The sequence below is a fragment of the Panulirus ornatus genome, chromosome 53 (assembly GCF_036320965.1).
Source record: "Panulirus ornatus isolate Po-2019 chromosome 53, ASM3632096v1, whole genome shotgun sequence".
In the NCBI taxonomy this organism is placed as follows: Eukaryota; Metazoa; Arthropoda; class Malacostraca; order Decapoda; family Palinuridae; genus Panulirus; species Panulirus ornatus.
Window position 1 is genome coordinate 9,405,316 of NC_092276.1, and position 12,040 is coordinate 9,417,355.

The following is a 12,040-nucleotide window of genomic DNA, read 5'->3' on the forward strand; positions in this document are numbered from 1 at the left end:
TGTTAAACACGAGGCTCCAGTGGGGAGACACTAGCAGTGTTCTAATTTAGTGTTTCATGACAAGGATTATCCAGCCCAGGGGATAATTTTACGGGTTTAGTGGTCGAGGTGCAATAGAAAGCCTCTCACCCACATGGTGAACAGACAGAGGAGTCTGCGTCTGCTGCTGGTGCTGCTGTCGCTGTTGCTGTCACAAAGCACTTGTGTAAACTCAGGCCTAGTGAGGTCTTATGAACCCATCGCTCTACTTTGCGAAGCCAAGACTTCCAGTAATGCTAGAGTATATATCTTTTGAGGTGACATACGATTCATGTTGTTGAGACGAATAGAAAGAAAATATGTTTTGAAAAAGATATAGTAAATAAAAGAATAAAGGTACATATTTTGAAAGAGGATATAGTAAAGAGAAGAATAATGGTACATATTTTGAAAAAGGATATAGTAAACAGAAGAATAATGGTACATATTTTGAAAAAGGACATAGGAAATAGAGAGAAATAATGGTACCTATTTTGAAAAAGGATATAGGAAATAGAGAAAAATAGTGGTACATATTTTGAAAAGGATAAGGGAATAGAGAGAGAAATAATGGTACATGTTTTGAAAAATGTTATCGAAAATAGAGAGAAAAAATGGTACACATTTTGAAAAAAAAGGATATAAGAAATAGAGAGAAATAATGGTACATATTTTGAAAAGTATAAGGGAATAGAGAGAGAAATAATGGTACCTATTTTGAAAAAGGATATCGAAAATAAAGAAATAATGGTACACATTTTGAAAAAAAGGATATAAGAAATAGAGAGAGAAAAATAAATGGTACATATTATGAAAAAGATTTAGAAAATGTAGCAGATATACTGAAGAATTGGAATACACGAACCCCCTCCAACAACAACCAGAGGTGGTGGTGGAGGAGGAGGAAGAGGGATAAATCAAACGCTCCATGATTTCTGCAAAACATGTTATTTACATATAAAAATAGGGTAGTAAGAGCGGGGTGGACACAGTAGCAGTGACTACGGCTGTGAGGAGAAGAGCCCAACGGCGTCGCCCAGCGCAGGTCACGGATGAACCTCCCTGCATGGCGGCTGGGTACTCTCCTGCAGGAGACGAAGAGAAAAAAGGAGGGGGAGGAACTTGTTATAAATGTTGGGTGAACATGATGGTCAATATGGTGTGGTAAGTGATGGTCTTAGATGAACCCCACACACACCGTCCCACTCTCACTCTCTCTCTCTGTCTTACACTGGCATATACGTTATCCTACGTGTTGTACCTACACCTACACACAGACACACGTCATGCAAGGCCCTTTACACCTACACACACACATATACGTCATGCAAGCCCCTTACACCTACACACACACATACTCACACACATCATACAAACCCCTTACACCTATACACACATCATGGAAACCCCTTACATCTACACACACACACACACACATCACCTACACACACACACGTCATGCAAATCCCTTACACCTACACACACACGTCATGCAAACCCCTTACACCTACACACACACGTCATGCAAACCCCTTACACCTACACAGACACGTCATGCAGCCTCTTATGCACACCCTTTGTCAATATGGGAATCAACCAATGGCTTATACCTTGGCATATTACACCAGCTACACCCACCTGTGACAGTGCCCTATACCTTGGCATGGTACACCAGCTACACCCACCTGTGACAGTGTCCTATACCTAGGCATATTACACCAGCTACACCCACCTGTGACAGTGCCCTATACCTCGGCATGGTACACCCGCTACACCCACCTGTGACAGTGTCCTATACCTCGGTATGTGACACCCACTACACCCACCTGTGACAGTGTCCTATACCTCGGTATGTGACACCCGCTACACCCACCTGTGACAGTGCCCTATACCTCGGCATGGTACACCCGCTACACCCACCTGTGATAGTGCTGCCCTATACCTCGGCAAGGTACACCCGCTACACCCACCTGTGACAGTGCCCTATACCTCGGCATGGTACACCCGCTACACCCACCTGTGACAGTGTCCTATACCTAGGCATTGTACACCCGCTACACCCACCTGTGACAGTGTTGCCCTATACCTCGGCATGGTACACCCGCTACACCCACCTGTGAGGACGTGCACGGTGATGGAGTGTTCTAGGGAGTGTGCTGGGTTGCAGGTGTAGACTCCAGAGTCCCTTGGGCGGGCATCCCTCACCACCAGCTGGCTCAGGCTCCGGCGACCCAGCTGTGTCTTCACCCACACCCTGACGCCGTCCTCCCGCACCATCTGTGGACCAGGGAGGGGAGCCAGGATAGAACAACAGCTGGCTGGTACCATCTAGGCAACAGCTGGCTGGTACCATCTAGGCAACAGCTGGCTGGTGCCGTCTAGGCAACAGCTGGCTAGTACCATCTAGGCAACAGCTGGCTGGTACCATCTAGGCAACAGCTGGCTGGTACCATCCAGGCAACAGCTGGCTGGTACCATCTAGGCAACAGCTGGCTGGTACCATCTAGGCAACAGCTGGCTAGTACCATCTAGGCAACAGCTGGCTAGTACCATCTAGGCAACAGCTGGCTGGTACCATCTAGGCAACAGCTGGCTGGTACCATGTAGGCAACAGCTGGCTGGTACCATCTAGGCAACAGCTGGCTGGTACCATCTAGGCAACAGCTGGCTGGTACCATCTAGGCAACAGCTGGCTGGTACCATGTAGGCAAGTGAGCCAATCGCTTGTTAGGGTGGGTTAAACATTAAGGGAGATCAACTAACTCAAGATTTGTCTTCCCACGTAAGGAAAGGAGTTCTAACCCGTTGGTCCAAAGGATCAGAATCTATTACTTAGATATCAATAAGTATATAGATCCATAGAACTCGAGTCTTATTGAATCATAAAGTAAATAATGATCAGAAAAGGAGTGAAGGATAGCTATTCTGTCAAAATGATTTTCTCAAATATGATCTTAGATCACGTTGAATGATTTAGCTATACTATGAGTATCTTATTCCTTCAACAGCAGTGTGAGTTACATTCTGGTTTTAGCTGTGGTGTGAGGAAGCCACTGGATATATATATATATATGACCTTCAAGGATGTATTTTGGCTGAAGGGAAAAGACGATATTTTGTGATATTCATCCTTACGTACTAACATGGGGGTGGAGATGCTCTATATTGGGTTCTGGGTTTTGGGATGTTTATCAGCAAGTTACATGTTCTTAGAGAGGGAAAGATAATATCTTTATCAGGTATTATCAATTATTTTTTGTGTGTCATAGGAAGGATGTTTTACACATGTGTTTACCCCATCTCTTAACATTTTGTATATATATATATATGCATCATGTCTTACGCCATTGGGTATGAACACACACACACACACACACACACACACACACACACACACACTCAACCTAGCCTAAGCCAGGTACCCATTTATCGACCAGCACTTAGCGAGGGATGAATACCTGGGTTGGGTGTTGGCCGAGTGCTTCACTTCAGTTTCGAATCCATGCTGGCCCTCGTTAACTCATGGTCAGTAACGCTAACCACGCTACCACTCACTCCTCAAGCATTTAGCCTCGTAAACTATTCCATCACTGCAGTTCACAGGCTTGTTAATTCCGGGTCACGAACTTCGTAAACAAACGGGCAGGTAGTACACCACCTAAAATATCCGGAACTATATCTCTTCATAGATATCTGCTCGTGTTGTCTTTGGCTCTGAATCCAAAAGTGGCATCCGATCTCTCAGCAAGAGGATATACGAAACGAACTGGTAGCTCATAAGCAAAGACATCTTTCAATGCTTGAATGCAATACTCGAGCGAAGGGGCAATGAGAGGAGGAGAAACTGTTATGTCTCTTCGACAGAGAAGGTACAGAAGAATGCCCCTATTGTCGAAAAAGTGTGCAACAAGAAGGGGATAACTATTAGTATTAAGAGCAGAAGAGGATGGTTGGTATGGAACTTATGTACTTTGAACCATCACTTGGTTAGGGTAAATCCTCTTCGTTAAGCAGCCAATACTCCAAAGATTCGACGTGGAATATTCATCGTAGATATTGTTATCTTTAAGGTGGATCTTATACAGTGCAAGGAAGCTGGTGTCGGATATGATGTAGTTTGCATACGTTTGCTCGCCGTTTCCCACGTTAGCCAAGTAGCTCTGGGACTAGAGGAAATGACTTTTTCATTCGCTCACATCCATTCTTAACTGTCGTATATATATATATATATATATATATATATATATATATATATATATACAGGAATGGGTGTTACCAGAGTCTGGTAGCTCGAAAGGAACGTACCTTTCCCTGCTACTGGTAGATACCACCAAACCACCACAACCACAACCTCCATCATCATTGCCACCACCTCCACAATCACCACCATTATCTCCACCACAACATTCCCAGCGCTCAACTTTCTGACGAACAAAGTTAATGCTTGCCTGGAAACACTTAGCGCATGAGAACAGCTAATTTGTGTTGCTTAAAGTGATTGAACGCTAAATAATGGGTTAAGCGCTCTGGGTTAAGGCCATTTGAACTAAGATATCAAATTAAGAAAAGCAGACTTGGATGAAATATGAGAAACGTGTAGATAAGATCCACTGATGAGGAGAATATGGAAGAGAGATACAGGTAAAAAAAAAACGGGGAAATATTATGAGAAATGTTAGGTATAATAAGGTTAACTGGGCACAAATAGGTTAAGTTCTGGTATCTGGAGCATACCTGAGAATTACCGTACCAGAGCAATGTAAACACCTTGATGACAATTGAAAGTCATCTAGAATGACCGACCTCCTGTATTATCTCTCTCACTTAAGGCGCATGAGGTTTAAGTGTTACTTTTCCAAGACAGAACACGTCTCTCATGCCCTCGTAATACACTTGTAGTCGCTGTGTATGCGAAAGTATACGACGCAACGTGCGAATGAGGAATGGATGGGGGAGTATGTGATCCGAGTTGAGTGTATGATTAGACTCTGTGGACTTAGTGCTTCCAGTGACTATGATAATCGTGTGCTTCAGCTGTGTTAGCTGTGTTGCATGACTGTCTTTGTCGTAATGGTTGCTTGTGTTCGCTTTGTTGCATGACTGTCTTTTCGTCATGGTTGCTCATGTTAGCTGTGTTGCATGACTTTGTCGTCATGGTTGCTTGTGTTAGCTTTGTTGCATGGCTGTCTGTGTCGTAATGGTTGCTTGTGTTAGCTGTGTTGCATGACTATCTGTCGTAATGGTTGTTTGTGTTAGCTTTGTTGCATGACTGTCTTTGTTATATGGTTGCTTGTGTTGGCTGTGTTGCATGACTGTCTTTGTCGTAATGTTGTTTGTGTTGAATGAGGCTCGTTGTTTGCAATGGTTAATTATATGTTGATCGTCTTGGAGTGGCTGAGTATGTTGGTTGAATATCTTGTTTGGTGGAGTGTCTTGCTTCACCGTGGTTGTTGCTAGTGTTACCGGACTCTCCCTGCTTGAGGTTACACCGGAAGTAAAAGAGGAGCCTTTGTCCCAGGCTGTATATCTGTCAGTTGACGAAAGAGAATACAATTCTCTTTCAAGAAGTTGGCGTCCATAGGAGCCCTCATCTGTGTGTGCCACTGGAATCAACTGACTGACTGGGAAACTCCACATAGTGTGATGAATGTACCTTCTCAAGTGGGAGTGGCTGTGATATCACCATGGGACTCGCACTGGGTAATGACACTGACTTCAAAAACAGTGGTTCACCAAGCTCGTTCATGGCACTAGTTCATAAGCTCATGAAACGGGTTAATGATACTAGCTGAATGATGTTCAGGACTCTGGTTCATGGTACTGGTTCATAAGTTCATGAAATTGGTTCATGATACTAGCTGAATGACGTTCAGGACTCTGGTTCATGGCACTGGTTCATATCTTCATGAAACTGGTTCATGACACTAGTTCGTGGCACTGTTTCATAACAGTGATTCATGAAGCAGGTTCGTTTACACTTGTACATAACACTGACTCATCGAAACTGGTTCGTGAAGCAAGCCTATGAAATTTGCCCATGAATGTAGTTCATGACACAGGTCACTAATCCATGAGAAAAACTCCTTCATGAAACCAGTACATGACTCGTAGGTACATGAAACAAGCTCACGAAACTTGTGAAGCTCTTCGGGTAAACCTTCGTCAGGTGCTGTCGTCTTCGAGGGTCATTTCAATCAATGATAGTCTGGGTACATAGCTCAAGCTTTTTCCCCCTCATTCTAATAAGTTGGTATAGATACGATGAATTACAGTGTTGGATACAGAGTTCAATAGACTTTGGTGATTACATACGCGATGTATAACAATGTTTTTTCACTTCGATCTTAATTCCGTCGTTCTTTTTGCGATTGGCAGACGACATTGGAGGTCTCCAGATAATCAAAACACACACACACACACACACACACACACACACACACACACACACACACACACACACACACATACACACACACTCTTCATTGATCGTCCGGTCAATGGTCGTCAGATATACTTGAGCTCTTGTTAGGGCGTAACTAATTAGCCTCATGTTAACGACCGGGCAAAGCAAAAGTCGTAATCCAGAGGTTCGCTGGAGGAGGTCAAATGCTCCAAAGGCTTTGGATGGGATTCATGTATAGATGGAGAGGTTCTAAGCTCTCGTATGTCTTATATCTCGCCAAGTGACTTTTTCTAGAGCCTAGTCCTTCTACCTAGAAGGATTGTGTTTTTAGATTTCAGCGTCTCAAAGTGTCTCACTCTATCACGGTTTCGAGGAAGTCCACAAACTGGTTCACGGAAGAAGATTCGAAAGTGACTGAAGAGAAGATTCATTCCAGAGAAAATAGTCGAAGCCAAGTGGTAAAATTCAGTTTGATCCTTTGGCGTCAACCAATTACGTGGTTTAATGAAAAGGTCGATTGGGTATCAGGTACAGTGCTTATTGCGTATCTATTGCTACTCCTATGATGATATATTCATCTTATTGCTTGATAAGACTTAGAATATCAGCGTCTTTATGTGTAATGGTTATTGTACATTTTACCCATTTTTTTGCTCCTTTTTCTTTGGCAACGAGAGTCATTCGCGTGATGGCTCTGATCAGGGAGAGGCGTAGCGTTATGACGCACAGGACGCAATTGATGGGGGAAGGACGCAACTGATGGGGAAGAACGTAATTGATGGGAAGGACGTAATTGATGGGGGAAGAACGTAATTGATGGGAAGGACGTAATTGATGGGGGAAGGACGCAATTGATGGGGGAAGGACGTAATTGATGGGGGAAGGACTCAATTGATGGGGGAAGGACATAATTGATGGGGGAAGGACGTAATTGATGGGGGAAGGACGTAATTGATGGGGAAGGACGTAATTGATGGGGGAAGGACGTAAGTGATGGAGAAGGACGTAATTGATGGGGGAAGGACGTAATTGATGGGGGAAGGACGTAATTGATGGGGGAAGGACGTAAGTGATGGAGAAGGACGTAATTGATGGGGGAAGGACGTAATTGATGGGGGAAGGACGTAATTGATGGGGGAAGGACGTAATTGATGAGGGAAGGACGTAATTGATGGAAGAAGGACACAACTAATGGGGGGAAGGACGTAATTGATGGGGGAAGGACGTAATTGATGGGGGAAGGACGTAATTGATGGGAAGGACGTAATTGATGGGGGAAGGACGTAATTGATGAGGGAAGGACGTAATTGATGAGGGAAGGACGTAATTGATGGGGGAAGGACGTAATTGATGAGGGAAGGACGTAATTGATGGAAGAAGGCCACAACTAATGGGGGAAAGGACGCAACTGATGTGGGAAATGTGCTTTCTATAGCACAGGCTTGGCCACACCACGGAACTGAGTTTCAGCAAACTGGATTAGGAAGGAAGGACTAAATGTGACACATTTTCTATCAAGGAACTGAAACTAAGACACATTTTCTATCAAGGAACTGAAACTAAGACACATTTTCTATCAAGGAACTCAAACTAAGACACATTTTCTATCAAGGAACTCAAACTAAGACACATTTTCTATCAAGGAACTCAAACTAAGACACATTTTCTATCAAGGAACTCAAACTAAGACACATTTTCTATCGAGGAACTCAAACTAAGACACATTTTCTATCAAGGAACTGAAACTAAGACACATTTTCTATCAAGGAACTGAAACTAAGACACATTTTCTATCAAGGAACTCAAACTAAGACACATTTTCTATCGAGGAACTCAAACTAAGACACATTTTCTATCAAGGAACTGAAACTAAGACACATTTTCTATCAAGGAACTGAAACTAAGACACATTTTCTATCAAGGAACTCAAACTAAGACACATTTTCTATGGAGACACTTCAAGTGAGACTTATTCTCCATTAAGACACTCTAACTGAGACACATGTTCTACATAGACCATCTCTCGCCCTTAACTAAGACACATTCTCTCACTCACCTTCCCTACACGATGCTTCCCTTCTCCACCCTCCCCCAAAGTTGTCATTCTCTTACAAACCCTTCTCCATCCACAGTAGAAAGCTCTGAAGACTCTCTCTCTCTCTCTCTCTCTCACACACACCTCCTTCCTCTGACAGCCCTGTTGTATACTTGCGAGGCCCCAACAACTATGGAAAGTTCCTCCGCTTATGTTCCAAACTTGTAATCGGATTCGGTCTTCAGAGCACAGCTCGGTCAGACCTTTAAAATCATTTTCTAAAAAGGTGTTCCTTCTCATACCTTTTAAAAACACACACCTTTGGTCTGGTCGGCTCCTTCTGAACGATGAACTACATCTTCGAAGTATGTGTGTTGTGTGTGTGTGTGTGTGCTTCTTCGCCCGTGTTGTCTCCTCCTCCTCCCCACTCGATGACTCCCCCCTTGAGAGCGACATTCTCGAGGGAATTCATTAAACCTGACGCGTTTGGTTCTTATGCCAACCACACTTTCAGCACCCGCCGTCCACACACACACACACACACACACTCTCTCTCTCGATACTCATGTGTCTAAATTGATATTCCGTCTCACGTGCAGGTGCGGGCGGGTGTGTGGGTGTGTGGGGGGTGAGAGTGGGTGTATGAATGAGGGAACCAGTACCAAAGGCGTAATGGCAATTGCCATGACAGAACCAAAGAGCGATAGTGTCTCCTCTTTCAGTGAATGATACACGGTGAGGTAGAATTCTCAGACCCACTGTCGAGTCTTACGTAACATTGGATCCTGTCCATCGAGGTGGGTAAACTCACCGTAGCCTCTCTCTCTCTCTCTCTCTCTCTCTCTCTCTCTCTCTCTCTCTCTCATCGCTCGGAGAAAGCAGAGAGGCAAAAAAGGAGAAAGAGATAAGTCTCGTCAAATGATCTCTCTCTCTCTCCCGCACATATCGCTCGGGGAAAGCAGAGAGGAAAAAAGGACAAAAAAAAGATAGGTCTGGTCAAATGATCTCTCTCTCTCTCTCTCTCTCCCTCTCTCCATCGCTCGGGGAAAGCAGTGAGGAAAAAAGGATAAAACGATTGTCTCGTCAAATGATAACTCACAGACTTTCCAGGCACATTATATCTACACATATGCACGACAGAGTTGTGTGAGGGAAGCCCGGGGTGTGTGTGTGAACGACAACAGCCAGTGTTGTCGTGCGGTATAATGACAAAATTGCTGGATCTCATAACATTATAACAACAACAGCAACGCTCTCGTGCGCTGACGCTTTTAAACGCTGGGAATATTATGGTTTCGCATGCGACGGAATACTAACTGGTGTACACTAATTATATATATATATATAAATATAAATATATATATATATATGTATATATACACTTGTCATGAAAAGGTCTAGAAGTAAATTTCTTTATGTAGTGCTCGTGGTTTATTCTAGACCTCATTTTCTTTCTACTGCGACTTCGTACGTCTAGTACGACGTCGTACATCTAGTGTGTGACGTCGTACGTCAAGTACGACGTCGTACATCTAGTGTGCGACGTCGTACGTCTAGTGCGACGTCGTACATCTAGTGCGACGTCGTACGTCTAGTGCGACGTCGTACGTCTAGTGCGACGTCGTACATCTAGTGCGACGTCGTACATCTAGTGCGACGTCGTACATCTAGTGCGACGTCGTACATCTAGTGCGACGTCGTACGTCTAGTGCGACGTCGTACGTCTAATGCGACGTCGTACGTCTAATGCGACGTCGTACATCTAGTATGCGACGTCGTACATCTAGCGTGCGACGTCGTAGGTCTAGTGCGACGTCGTACATCTAGTGCGACGTCGTACGTCTAGTGCGACGTCGTACGTCTAGTCCGACGTCGGACCCACCTCTTCGTATATACCATCACACATCTGATGCGACGCGGGCAAATACTTTGCCTTTGACTTCCCGTTCGCAGTGATTCCGGCTGGAGCTCCAATACCACCTGTTGATTTAGGGAGAAAAAAACCCCGAAAGGCAGAACCCATCCTCGTACCACCACGGCCTCTGAGCTTATGAAGCCAGGGAGAGGCGAGTGACGTGGCGAGCGCGAAAATACCAGCGTCTCTGGTAGACGGGGAATGATAGACGGGTCAGTAGAGAAAGTCATTCGTCAATTGAGCTTCTGGTCTTCGGCAGGTCTGTCTGTGGAAGAGATGGGCGGTGCGACCTTGCCCCGTGTTCTGTAGACTGGCTTGGAAGTCCACAAGTTGTGGAGAAGACGGTATAGTCTTATCATGTATAGACGCTTGGTATCTATAGATTACGTGAGCGTCTTTTGTTTAGTATATCATCTGCTGCTTGTGTTGGGTTGTGTGGTGTTGGGTTGGTGTGGCCCACTGCGTATTCTATATTGTGTTTCAAGAGTCTATAACCTCCTCAATTATGGGTGAGTTCGTATCGTAATGTGAGTACTGGTTATGAGTGTGGTAGTTGGCTGTGATGTTTCTAATCCAGAGGTTCTTATTGTTCATAATGAGTTTGAGTTTGGTTGCTTCGTTTGCGTGTACGTAAGTTGGGATTGGATTTGATGCTATGGTTACCACTGAAGATTTTGAGCATTGTTTCACGTGGGTCTATATGTATTCTAGGCATGTTGTGCAGGCAGAAGCAGGGCTACTTACCTCCTACTGAGGTAGAGAACACATTGTTGATAAAGGGTCTGTTTTAAGCATTGGTCCAAATTGTGAGACAAGTCCCAGTTGGAGCATATGTCTCTTAAGCTCGACGTAGAAATGCTTACGTGAGACACCAGTTCTTATATCCCTCTGTGGACATTCAGTGAGGCATTGCCTAAGATCTTGGGGTATTTTACGGACAGATAATGTATGACGTGGGTTTACGAACAGCCAGTACACTTAAGAGGAGAAAAGCGGACGTTGGAACTAAGCTTCTACGTGAATTTTAAGCATAGGTTGAACTCCATAGCAAAAATTCTTTGAGACGAATGAGATGGTCTCCAGTGTCGATCGCCCACCATATATAAATGTCATGTACATGGCGGCAATAGGTGGCTGAGCGGTGACAAAGGGTCGTGATGGGTGTTATTCTCAAGGTGGCACATGTAGATATTCAGACGTACCATCGTTGCAGAACAGCCCGAGGCTAAAGTGGATCAGCTCTTACCAACAGCCATCACAACTCCGTGGACCATCTCCTGTCTTCCATCAAAGGACACCCACACTTTAGGCTTTTTACATACACACACACATATATATATATATATATGTATATATATATATTATCCCTGGGGATAGGGGAGAAAGAATACTTCCCACGTATTCCCTGCGTGTCGTAGAAGGCGACTAAAAGGGAAGGGAGCGGGTGGCTGGAAATCCTCCCCTCTCATTTTTTTTTTTTTTTTTTAATTTTCCAAAAGAAGGAACAGAGAAGGGGGCCAAGTGAGGATAATCCCTCAAAGGCCCAGTCCTCTGTTCTTAACGCTACCTCGCTAATGCGGGAAATGGCGAATAGTATGAAAGAAAAAAGAAAAGATATATATATATATATATATATATATATATATATATATATATATATATATATAAA

At 44.1% G+C, this 12,040-nt stretch overlaps 1 protein-coding gene across 1 annotated transcript in view; it reads right to left on the reverse strand.

Annotated features, from left to right (window-relative positions):
* Nucleotides 1-947: 947 nt before the first annotated feature.
* Nucleotides 948-12,040, reverse strand: part of LOC139765232 (V-set and immunoglobulin domain-containing protein 1-like) — a 150,866-nt gene continuing 139,773 nt past the window's right edge. The window contains exons 6-7 of the mRNA XM_071692567.1: nucleotides 2,133-2,295; nucleotides 948-1,103 (exon numbers count right to left, since the gene is read on the reverse strand). Coding sequence (XP_071548668.1) covers nucleotides 970-1,103; nucleotides 2,133-2,295 — 297 coding nt within the window. The 3' untranslated portion in view covers nucleotides 948-969. The remainder of the gene's footprint in view (nucleotides 1,104-2,132; nucleotides 2,296-12,040) is intronic.